Here is a 25671-nt window from a genome sequence, read left to right as displayed (position 1 = left end):
CATTTGCACTGCTTGCCCTATTCAAAACAACAAGCACAGCAGACCTGCAGCTAACCCAATATGTTATCCCATTCCTTCACACAGTGAGGTTGGCATTGTTTTCTTCAAAATGATGTGGCCAACGTTATTTTCTGCCAAATATAGATGCAATGCTGGCTGCCAGATGGGGACTGGGAGTGGGAGGCAGAGAAGTAAACAGCTCATCGCTGAGATGCCCACAAAACAAAATAACTAACTAACTATCTGGAAGTACTGGGAATAAAAAATGTGATAGAACCGCCACAGGATTGCTTGTGCTGTGTGATTAGTACTGTAGATAGGGAGGTACTCAGCAGGGGACCACTCCAACATGTTATCATCACTTCAGGAGGGTTGAACATTCCATAGCCATTAGCACAATTACCATCATTTGTATTACATTAGCGCCTACAGTTCTCAGCCAAGTTTGGGGCCCCATCCTGCTACCACTTTAGAAACACACAGTAAGGTCATGGCCACACTAGCCCCTCCTTTCAGAAGGGCTATGGTAATATGGTACCTTGGACTATGCTAATGACGTGCCACCATGAATATGCAGCACGTCATTAGCATAATATCAGCTGTGAGCACTTTGAAACTGCTGGTTTCGAAATGCATGCCACCCATGCAGCCAGGGGCTTTTCAAAACACCCCCCCTGATTTTGAAAACCCCTTCTTCCCACCCAGTTTTGGGAAGGAGCTTTCAAAATCAGGGTGGTCGTTTCGAAAGGTCCCCCGCTACAAGGGTGGCATTTGTTTCAAAACCAGCAGTTTCGAAGCATGAGTGGATGACGTTATGCTAAGGAGGCACTGCATATTCATAGCAGCACCTCATCAGCATAGCCCAAGGTGCCACATTACCATAGTCCTTCCGAAAGGAGGGGCTAGTGTGGCCATGGCCTAAGAGATGCATACCTCAAAAGGAGCACAAAAAGTTTCAAGAGGTGAAATTCACTCATACATCAAGGGTAAGCACATAACTACATTCAACATAAAAGTCACACTTAAACCCCACTTTGAGGGAGGGCAATTTTCCCAATGCTCTCTCAGCCACAGTAATGTTCATGCTTTCTTGCTTTAATTTTTTTTAAATTTAGAGTTATAAAATTTACGTTGAAATCATTGATGAGCATAATTTCACTAAATAAAAAGCAAAGATGTGCTTTTTGTGCTGGCAAGAATGTCTTCTTAGCCCTAGAAAATTTTCTTTTTTCTAAATTATGAAAAATGTGTTTATTCTTAATTTTAAATTAAAGATGCATTTTATGGATTAAAATTACTATGCAAATGTAATTCCATGGAACTGGATATATTTTATGTTGGCACTTCATCAGCTCTCAAGCATACATTTGTAAGGTATACTGCTGCTCACAAATAGGGTGGAACTAGGAGGAGAAATACAAGCAGGTAGCAACCTGGGCTGCAGTGATCATGAGATGGTGGATTTCAGGATCCTGACAAAAGGAAGAAAGGTGAGCAGTAAAATACAGACCCTGGATTTCAGAAGAGCAGACTTAACTCCCTGAGAGAACTGATGGGCAGGATCCCCTGCAAAGCTAATAAGAAGGGAAAGAGTCCAGAAGAACTGGCAGTATTGTAAAGAAGCCTTAATGCAGACACAGGAACAAATTACTTGGAGCAGTAAGAGAAGCAAATATGGTAGGCAAGCAGCTTGGCTTACCAGGGAAATCGGTGGTGAGCTAAAACTCAAAAAGGATGCTATCAGAAGTAGAAACTTGGACAGATGACTAAGGAGGAGTATAAATATATTACTGCAAAATGAAGGGGAATAATCAGGAGGGTGAAAACACAATTGGAACTGAGGCTAGCAAGGAACATGAATGGTAAAAAGAAAGGTTTCTACAGGCATGTTAACAATAAGAGTGATCAGGGAAGATGTAGGGTGTCCTGGATGAGGGGGGTAACCTTGTGACAGATGAGAGAAAAGGTGAAGTACTCAATGCTTTTTTGGCCTCTGTCTTCACAGACAAGGTCAGCTCCCAGACTACTATACTAGGCAATGACGTATGAGAAGGAGGTAGGCAGCCCTTGGCGGGGAAAGAACAGGTTGACAGCTATTTAGAAAGGCTAGACATACACAGATTCCTAGGTCCAGATTTAATGCATTCAAGGGTACTGAGAAAATTGGCAAAGGACATTGCAGAACCTTTGGCCATTATCTTTCAAACCTCATGGAGATCGTGACAGGTCCCAGATGATTGGAAAAAGGAAAATATAGTACCCCTCTTTTAGACAGAAAATCATGGAGGGTATCCTCAAGCAATTCATTCTGCAGCACTTAGGAGGGGAAAGCAATCAAGAGCAGTCAACATGGATTCATAAAGAGCAAGTCACGCCTGACCAATCTGATTAGCTTCTATGATGAGGTTACTGGCTCTGTGAACATGGGAAAGTCAATGGATGTGATATCCCTTGACTTTAGCCAAGCTTTTGACACAGTCTCCCACAATACTCTTACCCACAAGTTGAGGACATATGGATTGGATACATGGACTGTACAGTGGATAGAAAGCTGGCTAGATGGTCAGGACCAACGGGTAGAGATCAAGGGCTCAAGGTCAGGTCAAGTGGAGTGCTCCAAGGGATTGGTTCTAGGGCCACTATTGTTCAACATCTTTTTTAAGGACCTGAGTGAGGGCACAGATTACACCCTCAGCAAATTTATGCATGACACTAAGCAAGGGGGACATTGGAGGACATGGATAGGGCCCAGAGTGATCTTGATATTTTGGAAGATTGGGCAAAAAGAAATCTGATGTGGTTCATCAAGGACAAAAGTAAAGTCTTGCACTTGGGAGGGAAGAATCCCAAGCATTGTTACAGGCGGGGGAGCAACTGGCTATGCAGGAATGCAGCAGAAAAGGACCTGGAATTTACAGTGCTTGAGAAGCTGGATATCACTCAGTGTGCCTTTGTAGCCAAGAAAGCTAGTGGTATATTGGGGCGCATTAGAAGGAGCATCTGCAGCAGACCTAGAGAAGTTATTATTCCCCTCTATTCAACACTGGTGAGGCCACATCTGGAGCACTGCATCCCGTTTTGGTCCCCGCCCTCCACACTCTTGTTGCTGCCGTTATAGAAAGGATGTGCATGCACTGGAGAGGGTCCAGTGGGGAGCAACAAAAATTCTTAGGGGTCTAGAGCACATGACCCATAAGAAAAGGCTGAGGGATTTGGGCTTATTTAGTTTGTGGAAAAGAAGAATGAGGTGGGATTTCATAGTAGTCTTCAACTTTCTGAAACAGGCCTCTAAAGACCATGAAGAGACTGTTCTTAGTAGTGACGGATGGCAGAACAAGGAGCAATGGTCTGAAGTTAGAGGGGAAGGTGTAGGTTGTGTATTAGGAAAAACTCTTTCATCAGGAAGGTGGTAAAGCACTGGAATGCATTACCCAGAGAGGTGGTGAAATCTCCATCCCTAGAGGTTTTTAAGTCCCAGCTTGACAAAGTCCTGGCTGGGATGATTTAGTTAGGGCTGATCCCGCTTCAGGCAGGGGGCTAGACTTGATGACCTCCTGAGTTCACTTCCAGTCCTGGGATTCTACGAGTACCTAGATTCTGGATTAATGTTTTGAAATTAATGAATTTTGGGTCTTTTCTTGCTTGTTTTTGGGGGGGGTTTGTTACTTAATACTTTATCTGATACACAGGAAAAATTCTGTTTGTTTTCCTTGTCAAAACATGCAGTTTGAAGACCTGACTAAGTAAACTGGATAATAAGATATAAAACCATTCATGCCTACATCATCAGGGCAAACCTAATCCAGTAGTGACTACTGTAATGCCTTTTTGGGTGGGTTGTAAGCAACAGATCTCTCCATCCAGTTTCCAGTGGACAAGTGTTGACATCAGAACTTGGCACTTCTGTTTCTTGTGTAAGATGACTCGCCAGGGACTGAATGGACTACCTGTATAGGTGAGCCACCAGAATAAGCTCAAGATGTATTACCAGAGGAGTAAAGGAAAGTAACATTGTGCAGCCACTGGGCCCCATACAACCTGGAAGGGGTGAAGAAACAATCGGCGACATGGGAGCAGCTTAGTCAACTCTGGCAAACACATGGTAAATCCCCACGGCTTTTATTTCAAAATAAATTGGCAGTGTTTAAATGACGCATGTGATATTTTGAAATAAATTTGAAATAACGGGTACATCATTTTGACTGTGGTAAACCTCATTCCCTGAGGAATTATGCCCATTTCGAAATAGAACATAATGGGCTCTAATGCCACTGTTTCAGAATAGCGCTATGGATCAGAAGTGCTGTTTTGAAATTGATAAGTGCTCCTAATTTTCTTGGGCCTCTTTGGAAATTTCAGCCTACACTTACTTCATACATCGTCTCCTTCAATCCACCCTGGCAGCAGCTCTGTATGGATATAAAGTTTCATAACATCCCAGTTAAAAAGTGTGGCCTTGCTATAGGATACAGGAATTCTCCTAGCCAGAGATATTTCAGGTACAGTTAATACTAGTTTGACTGAAAGCACTTACCCATTAGGCCTAAGGTCAGGTAGTGATCTATCCAATGGTAAGCGATCACTCAAGTAAGCATTGTAGCCATAATATTGGAATTGTTTAAGGGCAATGCGTCTGTTTTCAGGACTGAGATCCTGGCCCCAGTGAGCAAACAGGGATGAGTCAGTGAAAGCTTCTGCAGGATTTTCTTCCAGCTTTGGTGGAGCCTCTAAAAACAAAAGAGAAAAAATGTTTAGATTTTTAATTTGAAACAGGCAACTACACATTTTCAGAGCAGTATGAGAGTTATTCTCTTAGGAATGTGACTCCACCCCCACCCCCCTCACAAAACAAAACCCAGCATAGAGCATACAGTTTCATTTTACTACAGCCATCAACTTTCTCATTTAACATTTCACCTAAATAGAAATGAACCGTAGTTAATGGCACACCATTCCCCTCCTCCCAACCCAAGATCTAATTGCCCATACAGTTTGTTAAATAGAACTTGTAAGACTACTTGGTGAGTCCAGTCAATGTTACACCTCTAGTCTCAGGGGCCACACAGACCTAAAATTTTAATCTGACAAACCTGCTTAAATATCTTCCTATTCTATTCAGCACAGTAGGTATGAAGGTCTCAATACCTCACCAGCCTCTTATTTGTCATTATTAAACTATTAATTGGCAAATGAAAAGGGAACTGGAAAAGGTCTTTGTTTTTCTAGAAGTCCAAGCAGTTTATGAACAGACTCCCTGGAGATAGTAACAAGTACCCAGCTGAACAGCAATATCTCATTTTTAATGTACTTGCATTCGCAAACCATAGCTCCTCATTAATGCAAGTCAGAAAATGTCTTTCCAGAAAATTTGAATGGAATCTTTTCATGTCTCTGTCACGCAGTAAATTCATCAGCACTGTCCCTAGAGATGGAACAATATCACACTCCACTCCTACGCAAATCACCCACAGATACAAAGCAACTTCAGCCAGCAAGATGGAAATGTACAAAGAGAAATGGCTTATGTAAAATGACATTGCTACCACCTGGGATCAGAACTCCCGAATTGTGTAAGGAAGCCCACTCTTTTAACCTTTTTTACATAAATTGAGAAGATTAAGCTGTTAGCTCTCTGTGAGAAAGCCTTCATTTCCCCCGACAATGCTGACAAGAGACTAATGAAGGGCTGGTTATTTCCATTAGTGTCCAATCTCTGTAAATATGTAGTGTTTCTTAATCTGTCATGGCACTTTGTTACCGTTGGAGCGAGGAGATCGGCTCTATTTCACTTCAAGGATGAAAGACATGCTCAGACCCGCCCCCCCCTCCAAGTTAAATGAGAAAACAATTTTGACAGACCTGCTTCCAAAAGATCAAGGTGATATCAGAACAGGATACAGATTGCATGATCAAATATGACCTTGCACTGGCATTTCAAGACCAACTAATTCAGCCTAACTACAAGAATGTCACCTGAAGAACCTGCTAATTTGAGGCAAGCCAGTCAATTTTTAACTTTCAGTGTAAGAATCATAGCAACAGTGAGCTGTTTCTTGATCACAAATCCCTGATCCTCAGAAGTCATTTCTATTCATAGAAAATAATCCTATTGACTATAAAAGGACTATTCATGAGAATACCTCAAATGCTACAGGTTTGTTGAGCCCACAAAATTCTTCTCACAGGTCAATGGAAACTTACAGTGCTCACCACTTCTCGGGACTATGCATATACATTTTGATTCAGAAAAATATTTCAGTACATAATTAAGTTACAAATGTGTTTCAAAGTTATTTGGTGAATTAAATAGCAACTGTAAGATGAGATCTAGACCAGAATTTGTGGCAATTTATCGACTCTCTGTGAACATGAGTGTTTCCTAAAGAGATGTACTATTTTTTATTTGCGTGGCAAAGTTATTTCTCTAATGCTTGGAGTTTGCTCAGCCACAGATATCAACACAAAGGTTATCAAGATTCTCTCAGCTAAACAGGCAAAAATGTTAGTATTTTGGATACGCATAATTCTCATTCAATTTTAATGTCCAGAACTAAGACAGCATAGCTGCAGGGTTATGACAGCAAAAAGCCAAGAATGAAATCATAAAAGTAGGAGGAAGAAAACTAAGAAGAACAACAAGGTAAATGGGGAAATGCTTTAAAAAAAATCCCCCAATAGCAACTTGAAAAGATCTATTTTAAAGGCCATATCCTGCGCCCAGATAAATTCTTAGCAGACAGTTAAGGGCAGAAATTGCCATGATGTAACTCTTGCATTGGTAAAAGGTGTTAGATACATAACTCTGTAGGCTGAAGACACATATTTAACAAATGGTCATATAAAGCACAAGCATTGCCAACCTAACCATCTCCCAGACTGTCTAGTGCCAGGGGTTGCTGATCCACAAACATTTGCCAAGAGTGGCAAGCAAGCTGATTGGCATGTGAGGCAGACTCAGACCTGCCCCTGCTCCCCCATGCAGCCAGGAGATGCCATGCCACCTGTGGATTAACAAAAGACCAGCTAGTGATACCAACCACTGCCTAACTTGTAAAGTTCTGCCTCTTTAGTAATGAAGCTGTTGTAAGTAGGACTATTACTTTAAAAAGTATGTCCAGCGTTCAGACTGTACATAGAGGTCAAAAGATCAAATTTCAGCATGCCATCTCAGAACAGTTGCTGACCCTTGGTCTAATTGATGTGTCTCAACCTTCACTTTTACACTCCAATCTCTGCTGCAAACAACTACTATCAGTTGCTTTGGGGGGTGGGCATAGTGGGAGGTGGATTATTCTGGCTTGGGCATCTTCATGTGTATTGGAATTTTACTGAATTTAACAGCTAATTCAAAAACATACAGCAAAACAATATTCAGATGGTAAGACATTTGCTTCACCACCAGGGCAGTCTTAAAATTTTGCGAAGAGGTGAAATGTTGTGAATCCTACTACCTGGAGTCCTTCTCCAGGTCTACTTGTCCTGTTCTTTTCCACAGTCCTCCTCCCCTAAACAGACTAATATCAAGAGCAATAATGGAGGTCTGCCTCCAAGCTGGGAAATACTGCAAATATTTTGACTACTATTTTTGATTATTAAAAAACTAGCATTCTGACCTACAGGAGTATCACATCCTTCTAATCTTTGTGCAGATACCTTAATCAACACATTCAGAACAGAAAATTCCAGTGAGAATACAATAGGTAGTCGTCTAAGGCAAAAAGCAAATACAAACAATTCACACTGTAAGAAGTTGACATTTCTGAAGTTATACATCAAGATTGACTTCCCTTCTCCTCCTCCACCCTGACATTTAGAGAAAAAGGTTGCGCTAAACTGGATTTCTCCAACTCAGACATGCTGTCTCTGAAGGTTTCAAAGTTTACATTCATTTATTATACTTTCAGCACAGTGCTGACTGATATGATACATGATCTACTCTCAGCAACTCTTCAAAGTCAAAAAGTACTCTCCAGTAAAAGAAGTTTAAATTAAAAGGGTTAGATTTGTGTTAACAGACAGATGAATATGCCTAGCCTTGTAGCTGCCATGAAGTTTCTTTTCCATAAAACTTCATCCCAGGTAACCAAATATTGTCCTCACTTTCACACTCAGTATTCAATTAATTTCATTTCTAAAATTGTCAAAAGAGCATTTCTTGAAGAGATTCATGAATCTCTTGCTATTTCTTGACTCAAGCAACATTCAGCAATCAAAAAGTTAGGAGCAAGACTCTTGAGATACTGGATAGCTCTGAATATAAAAACAGTTTTCAAAACACTCATAAATCACTTGACCATTTTTCATACACTGAGTGACCACTTCATTTCACCGTGACTAAAAGAGAAAAAAAAATAAATGCCAGTTAAAAATTCATAGGTTATTGAATGCATTTGGATTTCAGCATGAATTTTTGATGGCAAAATTCATCTCCCTTTATTTGCCTGAAAGTATTCAGATAATGAGAAAGATGATTTTAAAATAGACCTCAGTAATAAATAAACTAACTGCTTGAAAACAGTTGCTATGAATTGCACTGATCTGTCTTTGAAGAGAGAATTTAGCCCTAAATGTTACACTCAATTCTCATTCACAGAATCATAGGGCTGGAAGGGACCTCAGGAAGTCATTGAGTCTAGCCCCCTGCTACAAGCAAGATCAACCCCAACTAAGTCATCCCACCCAGGACTTTGTCAAGACGGGACTTAAAAACCTTTAAGGATGGAAATTCCATCTCCTCTCTAGGCAACACATTCCAGTGCTTCATCACCCTCCTGGTGAAGTAGTTTTTCCAAATATCCAACCTAACCCTCTCCTTCTGTAACTTCAGACCATTGCTTCTCATTCTGCTGTCTGTTACCACTGAGAACAGTTCTTCTTTATCCTCTTTAGAGCTCCCCTTGAGGAAGTTGAAGGCTGCTATTAAATCACACCTCAGTCTTCTCTTCTGCAAACTAAACAAGCCCAAATCCCTCAGTCTCTCCTCACAGGTGATGTGCACCAGCCCTTGAATTATTTTCATTGTCCTCTGCTGAACCTGCTCTAGCAGCACATCCACATCCTCTCTACACTGAGGGGACCAAAACTGTACACAGTATTCCAGATGTGGCCTCAGTGCCAAATAGAGAAGAACAACTTCTCTAGATCTGCTTGAAATGCTCCTCCTAATGCACCCCAATATGCCATTAGCTTTCTTGGCTACAAGGGCACACTGTATCAGAGAGGTAGCTGTGTTAGCCTATATCTTCGAGAACAAAAAGAAGTCCTGTGGCACCTTATAGACTAACAGATCTGATGAAGTGGGTCTTTGCCCATGAAAGCTTATGCTCCAAAATATCTGTTACTCTACAAGGTACCACAGGACTTCTTGTTGTTCTCAAAGGGCACACTGTTTACTCATATCCAGCCTTTCATCCACCATAATCCCTATATCCCTGTCTGCTGTACTGCTGCTTAGCCAGTCAGTCCCCAGCCTATAACAATGCTTGGGATTCTTCCATCCCAAGTACATAACTCTACACTTCTCTTTGTTGAACTGCATCGGATTTCTTTTATCCCACTCCTCCAATTTATCCAGATCATTCTGGATCCTATCTCTACCCTCCAACATATCCACCTCTCCCCCTAATTTAGTGTCATCCACAAACCTGCTGAGGGTGCAATCCAGTCCCTCATCCAGGTCATTAATAATGATGTTGAACAAAACCTGGCCCAGAACCAAGCCTTGAGGCACTCCATTTGAAACCAATCACCATCCAGACACTGAGCCATTGACTGCTACCCGCTGGGCCCGACCGTCAAGCCAGCTTTCTATACATCATACATTCCATGGATCCAATCCATACTTCCTTAATTTATGGGCAAGAATGGTGTGGGAGATTGTATCAAAAACTTTACTGAAGTCAACCTATACCAGATCCACTGAATTCCCCATGGCCACAGAGCCAGCTACCTCATCATAGAAGCTAATCAGATTGGTCAGGCAGGACTTGCCCTTGGTGAATCTATGTTGACTACTTTTGATCACTTTCCCCTCTTCCAAGTGCTCCAAAATGGATTCCCTTCCATTATTTTCCCAAGTTCTGAGGTAAGACTGACTGGTCTATAGTTTCCTGGATTGTCCTTTTCTTTTATAAAGATGGGCGCTACATTTGCCTTTTTCCAATCATCTGGGATTCCTCCCAACCTCCAAGAGTCTTCAAAGATAATGGCCAAAGGTTCAGCAATGACATCTGCCAATTCCCTCAGTACCTGTGGTTGCATTAAATCCAGACCCATGGATTTGTGTATATCTAGTTTTTCTAAGTAGCACTTAACTTGTTTCTTCCCCAGGCTGTTTCTACACAGGCCACTTTCTTTGAAAGTGGCATGGTAATACACAACCCGAAATATGCTAATGAGGCATGGGTGCAAATTCCCCATGCCTCATTAGCATACAGTCACATGATTTGGAGTCCAAAAGACCATTCTTCCAAACTCCAAAATGCCGTTTAGAAGCGCAGCCCCCAGGGGATCTTCCGGAAGGAAGTCCTTCTTCTGGAGGCCCCTTCTTCCCGAAAATTTTTGGGAAGCCCATGTGTAGACACTCCCCTTTGAAAGGGCATCTTTCAATCACGCTTTTGAAAAAGCTCTCTAGTGTAGATGTAGCTTAGGTTTGCCTGGTCTCCTCCTACCCTCTAGGGCTGACCTGGTGTGTGGGATGGTCTGGGGGTAACCTAGACCCCTCCCACCCATACCGGATTCCAGCCCAGGGACCCTATACAGCTACAGTACAGGGGCTTTATTCCCTGGTCCCAACGGATGCAGCAACTGCCCCTCCTGGCCCACTTCCACCAGATGCTTCCCCAATACCTTCCTCAGGTGGCTGCAGCATCCTCTTTTTCAGACTTCTCCTTCCACACTCCTTACTTCCTCCTCCTCCGTCCTGTTTCTCCTTCCCCCTGCTCACCTGAAAGAAACCCTTTTGAAGGATTTCACAGGCCTAAATTAGCTACAGGTGCTAAATCGGCAGCAGGTGCTGGTTTAGCCTGCTGCCACCAGCTGACCCTAGATAAGCCTCAGTCTCTAGGAAACAAATGCACACACTCAACTGCCCACGTATTTACCCTCCATGAGTCTGCTGTAGCCTGGTGCGGGTTGTGGTCTATCACACCACATACCCCCTTGCCTGAGTTTGGTCATGTGCTGGAGTGTCCACTCAAAGAAGCACATCCATTGTAAACATCCGCTTAACTGACTTACTATATTTTTATTTTGCATTGGGTCATTAGATCTGTAGCTAACCTCCACACTGAATTTCACTGCTGTTACTTCTAACCTCTTTAACTGCCACAACAAAGACAGAAAATCAGCCTCCCTCCCACCTGTATTTTTCATTATACTGTAGCTGGCAATATTCTCCCCATCTCTGCTTAGTCTGACTTTAGCTGGCTGCATGGCACATTACATGGAATCTTGAGGTCAGAAGGTATAACCAAGAGCCAGCATGTACCTTCACAAGATGCCTCTTTCTTAATGCTACAAAAAAATTCTCCAAATTTCTTAACAAAACTCATTTTCAAATAAAACCAACGTCATTAAAAGGCACAGAAGTGTCTTAATTCCCTGAAACCCCCTTATAGTCCTTGACACAATATCCTTTGTAGTGATTGTTTTTGTTTTTTCAAGTATGCTACTGACTTCCAATTCTTCCTATAAGGTTAATCTTAGTAGCTCTCAATTCCACATAACTAATTTGCAGTTGTACTTAGTAAACTAGGCCCCTGCTTGTAGTTATGGCCTGTGAGCTTGAACTCTCAACTTCAAGCAGGATGGGATTCCTGTCTTGATTTGCTGCACCATGCCCAAGTTTCATGTACCAGATGATACAAAGGGGTTTCTCTCTGTTCCAACAGAGAGGAAATACAGCACTGATGTGGAAGGAATGTGAGTGCATGTAGCTTTTCCCTGAAGTTCCAAACACTATATCATTGTGTAAAGTCAGAATAAGTTGGCTTTGCACAGATGTATATTACAGCGATCAAGATGATGAAATTCCCTTGTACCCCTTTATTCTGGAAGAGGCTGCTGTGTTTCTTCTCTCTACTTCTTTCCAGGAAGAAATTAGTCAGTGTACCTGCATAGTCATTGATCTACTAGCCATGTCACCATACCCAAACACCTGTGCCTCTGCTGAGAGTTCATAGAATCTTAGGGCTGGAAGTGACCTCAGGAGGTCAACGAGTCCAGCCCCCTGCCTAAAGCAGGATCAACCCTAACTAAATCAAAGAATTTGAGATACACAGAGGTATGTACAGTCCCTCCACTTAACTTCTGTAGTGTCCCTGCCTCCTCCATGCCACTCCTGTCAACTACTCAGTATATGTCTACACATAAACTGGCAGGGCACTTCCCCGAGTCCAGGCACAGATAGGAGCTATATCTGCACAAACTAGCATGCCAAAAACAGCAGTGTCTACAGCAGTTCAGAGTACATACATGGATTAGGATGAACTGTAGTCAGATGGCTACCTCACTATTTTAACGTACTAGCTTGAACAGCATGTCTGGACCGCCTAAAACCTAAAATTCACAGCATCCTTATAAAGCTATTTTTATTTACTATATAAAACCAGACAATCATCTCACATCTGATAACTTCATGGGGTAATTTTCAAGTGATGGATGACAAAAATTTCAGAATTCTTATATCAGCCTACCCCACGCAGTGGAGTTTTTATTGGAAGTTATAATGATCCTGAATTTATGAAAGCCCTTTACCCAAAGCGAGTCTCAACCTTCTTAACAGACATTATTAATCTCTGAAAAATTAACTTCCAATATGAAGCCTCTGCACAAGAGAAACAAAAGCAACACTAACTCTAATCTTATTTCTTAGATTTAAGATGGTAGCAGTTAGGAGCATTGGCTATGGATCATGACCCCATTGTGTTAGTTATTAGACAAATACAGAACAGAAAGACTATGTCTGCCCCACCTGCAAGAGATGAATGTGTCTTACTGAGCTGAGTCCTATTACAGTCTTTACTTCCCATCTTGTCCCTTCTTCCATTTAAGTTCTTTACTTTATCCTTTCCTCTCAAATTTAGAGTGTTAGGTTTTCTAGACCTTGGCCTTGTCTCTAGTTGTTCCTAGGAGGCAACTAGCACAACTGTGTGCTCAATCCCACCCCACCCCCTCAAAATACAAACCCCCAAACAATAACTTGGATTATAAAGTCTTCAGACACAGTGGATGAAATTTTGCTCACTGATTTGTCTTGAAAGCTCAGTGTGCATTAATGGTTTCATTTATATAGTTAATAACTAGTTTTATAAACTATATGTAGGAGTTGTTTTGCCCACCCCTGAAATCTTTGGGAAGGAGCAGGGCAAACCATTAGCACCACACATTAGGTATTGTTCATGGAGGAAGCAAAGAAATACTGTAACTGAATGAAATTAATGTAGGCATTTAGGGACATTAAGCAATTTTCCAAGCTGAAACAGGCCTAAAACTGTCCAGGGGATTTTTCTGGTGCACTATAGTAGATCTCACTTTCACACCTCATCTGAAAGATGCTACCCTGGGTATCACAGAGCCAATGAAAGACAGTTTGCTACCAACACAGAAAGGTTAGGAGGCCTGCTTAGCCCTCAGTATAATTTTTGTGTTGCAATCAACACATGCCTTGAATATTTCCCATGCAACACTGATCTAATCCGTCCAGATTTGGCTTCTGTTTTCTAACAACGTCACATCTTCAGCGACTGCTTCAAGGTTTAGCCCAGGTTGGCAGCAAATAGGCTGGTGAACTCAATTTCCTAGTGTATGAGTGTAACCACTGACACAAGGCTCAATTATAAGCAGCCTTTGCAAATTTAGTACAGACGCTTTTCTACCTTTCCCATGGTCAATGGTGCTTCCTCCATAAAAGGGAGGAGACACACAGACAGTAATGCAGATATAGGGTACAATTTTTAGAAGTACCTCGGTGACTTAGGCCTGCACTATGAGGAAATACCCCCGAGCAATACAGTTAAAGCAACCTAACTCCTTGTTGAATAGTAACAGAGAGATAGCTGTGCTAGTCTATGTACTATCAAACCAAAAAAGCAGTCCAGTAGCATCTTACATACTAACAAAATAATGTATTAGGTGATGAGCTTTTGGGAACACACCCACTTGTTCAGATCATAGCCATACCAGAACAGACTCCTCCAGATCATAGCCAGTCTGTTCTGGTATGGCTACACAAGTGGGTCTGTCCCACAAAAGCTCATCACCAAATAAATTATTTTGTTAGTCTTTAAAGTGCTAATTCCTAGTATATACAGTATACTCCTATCAACCTAGGTACTGCTCTTGGGCACCTGAAGTACCTACACTGAGGGGAAAACCCTCCTATCAATATAGATGGTGTCTTCACTGAACCAATACAGTAGGCACAACTTGTGCAGGTGTACCGTTACAGCATTAAGTGCAGACACAAACTTAGAAGCCTAAGTCCATTGACTTTCAAGAGGAATAAGTATTTTGAACATTTTACTTGGAATCTTGCATTGCAGCTGTCTGTATTGTACCCTGATCTGACCATAAAGAGCTTTAACCTTCCGGGATTTTAAAACAAAGTAAAAGAAAATAGTTTAATTCAATATGCAGTTCTGGCTGACAATTGCTGGGCTTGTACAAGAACTGTTGAGACAGTCTTGAATAAAGAATAACTGAGTTCATAACTTCACAGGTCAGAATACTTCATGGGCTTGTCTCGAGATTAACGGAACTTGGAAGTTGCTAGCCGCAGGCACTTCGAAGTACCAGTGCAACTTCAGAGTCTGCATTGCGAGAATTATGTTAATGAGGTGCTACATATGCAGCATGGCACTTCAATGCTATTCACCGCTCGGGCTCGTTTACGTGCCCCCTTCGAAGGAAGAGGCTAGTGTAGACAAGTCCCATGTGCTCTATTATCTTCTGTGCTGCATCATCTGGCATAATAATGTTGCCACAAGTGATTTTTTCTGTGAGTTATTTATTTGCTCAAGCTGTATAATATATCATTTTCCCCTAGTTTATTATTTATGCTAAATTGGTTCTCTGACATATTTTTCATTACTTCTCTATAAGAGCCACTGTTTCACTTTGAATTGTTCAGCAAGTGGAAGCTGTTTTTTGTGGGTTTTTTTAATTATTATAAATGTTATCCCTAACAATAGCGCATTATGTGAACCAGCAAAGGCAATATGTGTGAAATTTGCAGCAGAAAGGTCACTAAGAAGAGTTGTGAATTATGGTGTGGTGTTGCAAAGCTAAAGTAATGAAATAAAAGCATAGATAATTGTACTGTATGGGGGCTAGTGAGACCACAGATACAGTTTCAAAATTTTATTTCCTTTCAGGCTGCTGCTGAGAGGAATTAAAGTAAAACAAGATTAAGTAAGGAACAGACTGGAATCATTGTGTTCTTCAACAAAAGAGCTCTTCTAGGTGCATGATGGTGACTGAGAAGCATCCATTTCTGCCCAGCCTCATGTACTGCTCATCCTTGCTCCAGAATGGTTGCCATAAGTGGGACTGCCAGTCACATATGAAGATCAAGGGGGAGAAGAAGGTGACCCCCACCAGGATTAAGAAATGGAAGGCATTTAATCCAGGCAAATCAAGATATTTCATGTGACACACTGCTCCCTGTAGGAAAAGAGCATAACAAATGAGGGCTATAACAAAAGAGGAACATACAGCTGTGCCTAGACTGTGGGCAAACTGCACCAACACATTTGAGTATCTTTTGCTGACAGTTTTGTCAGAAGAGGTTTTTCTGACATTTGGCCCATCCACATGGGTCCAAAATGTCAGAAACCCCTCTCTGCCAAGACATGCCTTCTTCCTCCTGGAAGAAAGCATACAGGGATGTTGACAGAACATTCCCTACCAGCACATCTTTTCCTAGAGATCTTCAGTCTGCACATGAGCTCTGTCAACAAAACTTCTGAAGTTTCGTTGACAGAAGCCTGCAGTCTAGACATAGCTTAAGTGATGCCACCAAGTTCGTCTAGTGTGGAAATGCCTTCCATGGTGTCAAAACAGGTTTCCAATTCCTGGTCTGTAACAATTACACTGCTAATTTTAGTAAGAGTCAATAACAAAAAAGGAAAGACCCTAAAGCCAAAGAAAACTATGGCTCTACAAGAGCCCCATCTCCTCTAAAGACAGGCAGTGGAACACCAGCTATTTAACAAAGCTAAATACATCCACACATAGCTTGTTCTTTGAGAATCACACATACAGTGGAAAGGTGCCTGCCATTTTGGCAAGAAGCCTTTCATTACATGTTCTCTGCCCAGCTCAACTAGTCTTTTAGTCTAGAATTGAAAACAAGAAGAACATGGTAATTCTCTTATTTTTCTGTGCCAGCCCATTCAAGAACACTGAGATTCTTTCAGAGTTGTTATTGGGCAGTTAATACACTGAGGAGTACACTTCAATGAAATTGACATGTGTAGGACCCATGGATTTTGAAAGGTATGTTGTGGAAGGGCACTGATTTTGCATCTGCTATTATGGGTCTGATGCCACTTTAAATTAGTGTGTCCTGATATGTTCAGAGTTTGCTTCAAAAGACAAACTTGGCAAGATGTTTCAAGGCAAGAAGAGGGAGTTCAGGAAAGTTTTCTTTCAGGACTCATCACCTCTGGGTAAAGGTTGTAATTGTTCAATGATGCTGCATATGGAGTTTCAAGTGCAGGATAATAGTTGACAAATAGGTGTGTGCACTTGGAAGAGAGTTTTTCTCCCCAAACTGAAGCAAGTTCTTAGGCTGGCCCATTAAATGAAAGCCTACTTCCCTCTGTATGTATGGAGGGGGTTACTGGATCTCTGAAAGTTTGATCATCTGTGGGTTTGTGGGTTCACTGTAGAGATCCACTAAAGCTGACTGAGGCATGAGAAGACAAGATCTCCCAGGTCTAAAATCCTGCAGGACATGGTGAAAGAAACAATCACTTCAGTTCGCTAACTATGAATTTAATACATAAGTTAGTTTTAAATACAAAATATGTTTTGATAAATGTTACTTCTTTATGTATCCAGCACTCTTATTTAACTTACTCAGTTTTCCAATGTTGTTTTTGTACATTCACTGAATTCCGTTTCCATCCAAAAGCAACTTAACAAACACAAAAAATTAATCTAGTAAATAAGAAATGCATCACTCACCATATTCTAACAAAATAAAAATGTAAAGGTTAATATGAAATAGTGTAAGTTAAATAAATATGTAGAGCTGTAGTATATCCCCATGGTTCGTAAAAGATGTACGAGATTTGCAAGAAGGCTGTATTACACTGCAAATATACATGCAAATCAAGAAACTTTTAGGAAATTAGCATATAAATGCAAAACAATTAAAACTGGTTATTTAAATCAAGGCTTTCAACTCTGATTTAAATCATGATTAAAATTGCTGATTTACATTTATTTAAAAATCAATCCACCATGTGCTGAATGCTCGTCCGACAGGAAACACATTAATGAAGCCAACACCAACTTGAACTAGGCTTCTAACATTTGGAAACAACCTCCCTGGTTTTATTGTGTCAAAATGCTAAAAGACAGTGGTTTCAGTTAGCTGTAATACAGTGTAAAACCATGGAGAAGAGTCTCAGCAAACACGGAGTACAAACAACTGCAGAGCTAGGGCTTCCAACAGAGCGGTTGCTTTAATTCTATAGCTCTCCCCACTACAAGTCCCTACACTGCTGACAGGAGGTTGATATTTACTTAGTCTTTGTTCTGCTAACTAGATTTTATTTTTTTCCTTGCTATTTGATATAATACAGAGTCTTTAAATTCATGAGGCCAGTGGTCAAACTTGCTCCCAGGAAATCTGACTTGAATGGGAGTTCATCTGAGAAAGAACAATTTATAAACTCTGGATCAGATTCTGCCCCCCTTGCTCAGGAGTTACCTATTACTCTGCAGGCAATGGCAATTAAATCAGTGGGACTGTGCATGGAAAAGTACTATGTCAGGGGGTCAGAATCTAATCTAATATGTTGAATAATTCATATGCAGTTCACTACACTCTAGAGGCTCAATCTCTACTCATTCTCTGCACGTCCTGAAGTCCCACTGAAGTCAATGGGAGAGTGTGGTATGCAGGGAGTATAGGATCAAGTCACTTAACTAAAAGTATACTGTCAAGGAATTGTCTGATCATTAACAGTAACTGTAATAACAAAATTAACACCAATTCATATTAGCCCCAGTTCAAGAGGGAAACACCAAAATCTCCTTCATAAAATAATGCCAAATGGTCCCAGTGTTGGTGCTAATCAGGCCCATTGTTCAACAAATCTGCAACCAGGCCTGCCAACGGGGGAGGGGCATGGAAGGCAGTTGCCCATGGGCCCAGCCTTTCAAGGGGGCTAGAGCGCCAGGGCCCTCACAGTAGCAGTGGTAACGGCCAGAGCTCTGGCCCCTTTGAAATGCCATGAAACACTGTGCCAACACTCTGTGCATGGTAGGGGGCAGGGCTGACTGCCCTCAGGCCTGACCTTTCCACCCTTCTTCTCCCTCCCCCTTCCCGGCCACTTCCCTGACCTCTCTTCTGCCTAGCCCCCAGGCCCATGGTGGCTCTGTGCTACTGTCCGCAAGGCTCCCTCCCTGTCAGAAACACAGCAAAATAAACATGATATGAGTCTCATGGTGATGTGACAAAGATCCATGAGCTCTCTGAATTCACATTGTGAGGTTCATATTATCAGGGTTCCTCAACTGTGAAAAAATGGGATGAGTTTATATATTGTAAGAGGCTGGAAAGGAAATATCAGCATGAGCTTGTTGGAAGCCATCAACAGCAGTTTAATTTCTTGGATAGCAGAAGTACAGCTTGGAAGTGCTGGGTTTTCTTTTCTTTAAATAAGTGTGGAGTACTGATAAAGAGAAGATAGTTCCTGTACAGATACAACTACACAGAATCATAGAATCCTACGGCTGGAAGGGACCTCAGAAGGTCATTGAATCATCTTAAAGCAGAAGCAATCCTAACTAAACCATCTCAGCCAGGACTTTAAGTCCCAGCTTGACACTCTCTAGGGATGGAGATTTCACCATCCCTCTAGGCAACACATTCCAGTGCTTCATCACCCTCCTGGTGAAATAGTTTCTTAATATCCAACCTACGCCTCTCCCTCTAACTTTAGAGCATTGCTCCTTGTTCTGCCCTCTGTCACTACTGAGAACACCTTCTCTCCATCCTCTTTAGAGCCCTCCCTTCAGGAAGTTGAAGGCTGATATCAAATTGCCCCTCCCTCTTCTCTTCTATAAACTAAATAAGCCCAGATACCTCAGCGTCTCCTCCCAGATAATGTGCTCAGGCCCCCTCATCATTTTCATTGCCCTCCACTGGACCTGCTCCAATGAATCTACATCTTTTCTCTACTAGGGGGTCCAGAACTGGATGCAATACTCCAGATTAGGCCTCACTAGTGCTGAACAAAGGGGAATACCACCTTAATTAATTGCTTATCGTATTGCACATTGGGATGCTTTGTTCCTGTGCCTTCAATAAGATTTCTTCAAAACTCCTTTCTGCTTCATAGTAGCGTCACAGGGGATTTGGCCCATCAGTCTTCTAAAGGATGGAAAGTCTGCTCTTCTGAAATCAAGAATCTGTATTTTACTGAACAACAAGAAGTGCTGTGGCACCTTATAGACTAACAGATATTTTGGAGCATAAGCTTTTGTGGGCAAACACCTGCTTCATCAGATGCATGGGGGTGAGGGTGTTTCAGAGGGTTATTTAAAGTGTGGGGTTCCAATAAAATGGAGGGCCAGAGCTGACGAGGTCTATTCAGTCAAGGTGGAAATGGCCCATTATCAGCAGCATCAAAAGACAAAAGAACAAGTCAGATCAGACAGGGGGATGTGACTCATTGTCAGAGTCTAGTGTGGAGATGTTAACACCCAGGGCAGAGAAGCTGCTTTTGTAAGGGGCCAGCCACTCCCAGTCTGTTTAATCCACAGTAGATGGAATCAAATTTGCAAATAAATTGCAGCTCAGAGATTTCTCTCTCCATTCGATTTTTGAAATTTCTTTGTTTTAGGACTGCTGCTTTTAAATCTCTTACTGAGTGTCCAGGGAGACTGAAGTGCTCTCCCACAGGTTTCTGTACATTACTGTTCCTGATGTCTGATTTATGTCCATTCATTGTTTTACATAGAGACGGTACAGTCTGGCCAATGCAAACTGCAGTGGGGCATTGCTGGCACATGATGGCGTATATTATATTAGTAGATGTGCAGGTAAAGGAGCCCCAGTGGTATGGCTGATGTTAGGTCCTGCGATGATATCACCAGTGTAGAAATGTGAGCAGAGTTGGCAGAGAGGACTGTTGCAGGGATTGGTTCCAGTTTTAGAGTTACTCTGTTGTGATCTATAGTTGCTGGTGAGAATTTGTTTAAGGCTGGCAGGCTGTCTGTAGGCAAGGACAAGCCTGCCTCCCAAGGTCTGTGAGAGTGAAGGATCATTGTCCAGGATGGGTTGCAGATCACTGATGATACGTTGGAGAGGCTTTAGTTGGGGGCTGTATGTGATGACCAGTGGTGTTCTCTTGTTTTTCTTGTGAGGCCTGTCTTATAGCAGGTGGCTTTTGGGTACCTGTCTGGCTCTGTAAATCTGTCTCCTCACTTCCTTAGGTGGGTATTGTAGTTTGAGGAAAGCTTGGTAAAGGTCTTGCAAATGTTTGTCTGATGTATCAGAGCAAATACGGTTGTACCTTAGTGCCTGGCTGTATACAATGGACCATGTAATGTGCCCTGGATGGAAGCTGGAGGCGTGCAGATAAGCATAGCGGTTCATGGGTTTTCGGTATCGGGTGGTATTTATGTGATTATTGCTTATCTGCACAGTAGTGTCCAGAAAGTGGCTCTCTTGTGTGGATTGGTCCAGGCTAAGGTTAATGGTGGGGTGGAAATTGCTGAAATCACAGTGGAACTCTTCAAGAGCCTCTTTCCCATAGGTCCAGATGATGACGATGTCATCAATGTAGTGCAGGTAGAGGAGGGGTGTAGTGGATGAGAACTGAGAAAGCATTGTTCCAGGTCAGCCATAAAAATGTTGGCATACCGTGGGGACATGTGGGTGCCCATAGCAGTGCCACTGATTTAAAGGTATAAATTGTCAAATCTGAAATAGTTGTGGGTGAGGACAAAGTCACAAAGCTCCACCACCATTCGTGCCTCGGTCTCATCAGAGATAATGTTCCTAACAGCTTGGAGTCCATCTTCATGTGGGATATTGGTGTAAAGAGCCTCTACATCCTTGGTGGTCAGGATGGTGTTTTCAGGAAGGTCACAACCGGATTGCAGTTTCCTGAGGAAATCGGTGGTATCTCAAAGAAAGCTGGGAACGCTGGGAACATAGGGTCTAAGTAGAGAGTCCACATATCCAAACAATCCTGTGGTGATGGTGCCAATGCCTGAAATGATAGGGCACCTGGGATTCCCAGGTTTATGGATGTTGGGTAGCAGGTAGAAAAAAATTGGTTTGGGTTCAAGGGGCGTGTGTGTGTGTAGATTTGTTCCTGTGTTTTTACAGGGAGGGTCTTAAGCAGATGCTCTAGTTGCTTTGTGCATTCCTCAGTGGGATCCTGGAACAGTGGCTTGTAGAATGTGGTACTGGAGATTTGCCAGGCAGCCTCCTTTTGGTAGTCTGTCCTATTCATGATGACAACAACGTCTTGTTTGTCGGCCTCTTGGACGACAATGTCAGAGCTGTTTCTAAGGCTGTTGATGGCTTTGCGTTCTGCGTGGCTGAGGTTATGGGGTAAGCGGTGCCACTTTCCCACAATTTCTGCCTGTGCATGTCAACAGAAGTATTCTATGTATAGGTCCAGTTTGTCATTTTGACCGTCAGGGGAGTCCATGAGGAAAGAGAAGTTACTCAGCGTAGTAACGATGGTTCTTCGAGATGTGTCCCCGTGGGTGCTCCACAATAGGTGTCGGGCTCGCCTGCCGCCGCAGATCGGAATTCTTCCAGCAGTTTCTCCTGGATCGCGCATGCACCAGCGCGCGCCGCTCCCTTGCGCGTCCCCAGCCACGTGCGCGATCCGGTCCCCGCCAGTTCCTTGACCAACCGCCTCAGATGCTCCTGAAAAACATCAGACAAAGATTCCAAAGCGGGGAGGATGGGCGGGTGGTGGAGCACCCATGGGGACCCATCTCGAAGAACCATTGTTACTACAGGTGAGTAACTTCTCTTTCTTCTTCGAGTGGTCCCCGTGGGTGCTCCACAATAGGTGACTACCCAGCAGTAACCCAAGTAAGGAGGTGGGTAATCGATTCATGTGCAGCTTGCCCCCGAGAGGACTGCTGTCAAGAGACGGGTATCCTCCTCGAATACCCAATGTAGGGCATAATGCTTGGCGAAGGTGTCGTAGGATGACCAGGTTGCCGCTCTACAGATGTCTTTTAACGCGATGACCTTGAAGAAGGCTGTTGACGTTGCCACCGCCCTGGTGGAGTGAGCCCTGGGTGGGGCCGGCAAAGGTGTCTTTCGAAGTTCGTAGCACATTTTATACAGGATACAATGTGCTTTGAGATTCTCTGTGAAAAGAGACCTTCTCCTTTTGACCTGGGAGCAAGAGAGACTAGAAGCCTGTCCGTTTTCCGGAAGGACTTAGTTCTGTCTATGTAGAAGGCCAACGCCCTTCTCACATCCAGGAGATGCAGGTGTGCCTCCTTGCTGGAGCTGTGAGGCTTCGGGTAAAATGAGGGTAAAACTATTGGCTCGTTAAGATGGAATTCTGATGAAACTTTTGGAACAAAGGCTGGGTGCAGCCATAAGGTTACCGCCTCCTTTGAGAATACTGTGCAGGGTGGCGTTGCCATAACTGCTGCAAGCTCACTGACCCTGCGAGCTGATGTAATTGCAAGGAGGAAGGTTGTTTTTATCGTAAGGAGACGTAGGGGAACCGTGGCTAATGCTTCAAAAGGGGGACCCGTGAGCGTGCTGAGCACCAGGTCCAGGTTCCACGATGGCAGAAGCGGTTTCCGAGGCGGGTACAGGTTTACCAACCCCTTCAAGAACCTGGTAACGATAGGATGGGCAAATACCGTGGGCCCCTCCTCTGTATGCTGAAAGGCTGATATAGTGGCAAGGTGGGCTTTTAGCGAGGATAATGAAAGTCCATCCCTCTTGAGGTCCAAGAAGTATTCAAGTATGACTGGTATAGGAACGCCAAGGGGAGCTAACTGTTTGGCGGAACACCAGGCTATGAATCGAGTCCATTTCTGCTTATAAGTCTTCCTGGTGGAGGTCCTTCGGCTACTTTCCAGGACTTGTTGTACTCCCTCCGTGCATGTACTTTCTAAGGAGCTGAGCCATGCATTGGCCATGCTTGTAGGCACAGGCTCTGAGGGCTTGGGTGCACTATGGACCCCTGGGACTGCGTGAGTAGGTCCCGCGCCACCGGTAGGGGGAGCGGTGGGCGGTCCAACATGCGCAGAAGCAAGGGAAACCATTGCTGCCGATCCCACGTTGGGACTACTAGTATCATGCAAGCTCTCTCCCTTCTGGCTTTCTGCAAGACCTTTTGGATAAGCACTGTGGGGGGGAACACGTAAAGTAGGAGGCCCTTCCATGGAATCATGAATGCGTCCCCCAGGGACCCCCGCCCCACTCCTGCCCTGGAGCAGTACTGGGAACACTCCTTGTTGTGCTGTGTGGCAAACAGATCGATCTGGGGAAACCCCCATGTATGAAAGATCAGTCGTAGCAGATCGGCGCGGATCTGCCATTCGTGCGTGAGTGCGAAGCGCCTGCTCAGCTGATCTGCTTTCACATTGTGAGCACCCGGCAAGTACGAGGCTTTCAACGTAATGTTGTTGGCGATGCACCAGTTCCACAGTCGGACTGCTTCTGCACATAGGGCACGGGATCGGGCTCCTCCTTGTCGATTTATGTAAAACATAGTGGAGGTATTGTCTGTATTGATCCCGACTACTTTGCCGCATATGTGGTCTCGGAAATGCTTGCAGGCGTTGAACACTGCTCTGAGCTCTAGTATGTTTATGTGCAGTGACTGTTCCACAGGGGACCATAGCCCTTGCATCACCTTGTCGCCGATGTGCGCTCCCCATCCTATGTGGGAGGCGTCGGTAGTAAGTAAAATAGAAATTTGTGGTTGGTGAAAGGGCACCCCTGCTAGCAAGTTCTTGGGGTTTACCCACCACGCCAGGGATCTGCGCACCTCTGTCGTGGGCGACACTACCCTGTGAACGGTGTGGGATGCCGGTTTGTAGACGCTCGCCAGCCAATGCTGTAGGCTTCGCTTGTGCAATCTGGCATTCTGTACCACAAATGTTGCTGCCGCCATATGGCCCAGCAGCTGTAAGCATGTTAAAACCGGCACTGTGGGGCTGTATGTAATGACTTGCACCAGCGTACTGATGGCGCGAAAGCGGGCGTCGGGCAGATACACCCTAGCTATGATAGAGTTTATGCGTGCCCCTATGAACTCTATGTCCTGTGTGAGGTCGGTCTTTGACTTCGCGAGGTTGATGACTAGGCCCAGCAAAGAAAACATGTCTGCTGTGACGCGTATCATGCGTAGGACCTCTGTCTTCGAGGCTCCTTTCAGTAGGCATTCGTCCAGGTATGGAAATATGAATACCCCCTGTCTGTGCAGGTAGGCTGACACCACTGCCAAGGTTTTGGTAAAGACTCTGGGGGCTGAGGAGAGGCCAAACAGAAGAACCCTGTACTGGAAGTGTTCCTTGCCAACCATGAAGCGGAGGAAGCGCCTGTGTGCCGGGTGGATCGTTATATGAAAGTAAGCATCTTGTAAGTCGAGGCCTGCAAACCAATCTCCATCGTCCAGTGCCGTGAGTATGGAGGCGACTGTAATCATCCGAAACTGTTGCTTGCGCAAGTAGTGGTTGAGGCCCCGAAGATCTAAGATGGGCCTCCAGCCTCCTGTTTTCTTCTCTGTGAGGAAGTAGCGTGAATAAAACCCTTTCCCCTGGAATTGTTCTGGCACTCTTTCCACCGCCCCTATGAACATAAGGTGGTCCACCTCCTGTTTGAGCCTCGCCTCGTGGGCAGCATCCCAGAGGTGGGGCCTGAAGGGAGGCTTCGTTGGTGGGAGTGACTGGAAGGGGATCGCGTAACCCGTGGCTATGATCTCCAGCACCCATTTGTCTGCGGTGATCTTTTGCCACTGGGAGTGAAACGGTCTGAGGCAATGATGGAACATGAGATGAGAGTGGCATTGCGCAATGGTAGTGATAGTGCAGCCCTCGACATGCCCATCAAACTTGTTGCCTTTGGGCCTGTCCTGAGGGTGTACGGCTTTGTTGGGAACGTCGTCTGGGAGTTCTGTACTGTTGCTGCTGTTGATGTCGCCCTTGGTCGTAGCCCCGCTGATACTGCGCACGCTGTGGTTGGTACGGGTAGCGTCTTTGCTGAGGGTAATATTTTTTCTTCCTATATGGTGGGGTATAAATACCCAGGGTTCTAAGTGTAGCTCTCGAGTCCTTACTGGAGTGGAGGACCGAGTCGGTTGAGTCTGCAAACAACTTTTGCGTGTCAAAGGGAAGATCCACGATCTTCGCCTGTAGATCCCTCGGGATGCCCGATGTCTGGAGCCAGGATTCTCTACGCATGACCACTGCTGTAGCCGTTGAGCGTGCCGC

The 25671-nt window shown here is 43.8% G+C and overlaps 1 protein-coding gene across 4 annotated transcripts in view; it reads right to left on the bottom strand.

The window, feature by feature from the left end:
- Positions 1-25671, bottom strand: part of GALNT18 (polypeptide N-acetylgalactosaminyltransferase 18) — a 564545-nt gene that overhangs the window by 308907 nt on the left and 229967 nt on the right. For all 4 annotated transcript variants that reach the window (XM_074997382.1, XM_074997381.1, XM_074997379.1 and 1 more), the window contains exon 2: positions 4535-4727. In XM_074997382.1, coding sequence (XP_074853483.1) covers positions 4535-4727 — 193 coding nt within the window. The remainder of the gene's footprint in view (positions 1-4534; positions 4728-25671) is intronic.

Source organism: Carettochelys insculpta, chromosome 6 (genome assembly GCF_033958435.1).
Source record: "Carettochelys insculpta isolate YL-2023 chromosome 6, ASM3395843v1, whole genome shotgun sequence".
NCBI lineage: Eukaryota > Metazoa > Chordata > Testudines > Carettochelyidae > Carettochelys > Carettochelys insculpta.
Note: the sequence above shows the minus strand (reverse complement) of the source record. Positions and strands in the feature narration are given on the sequence as shown.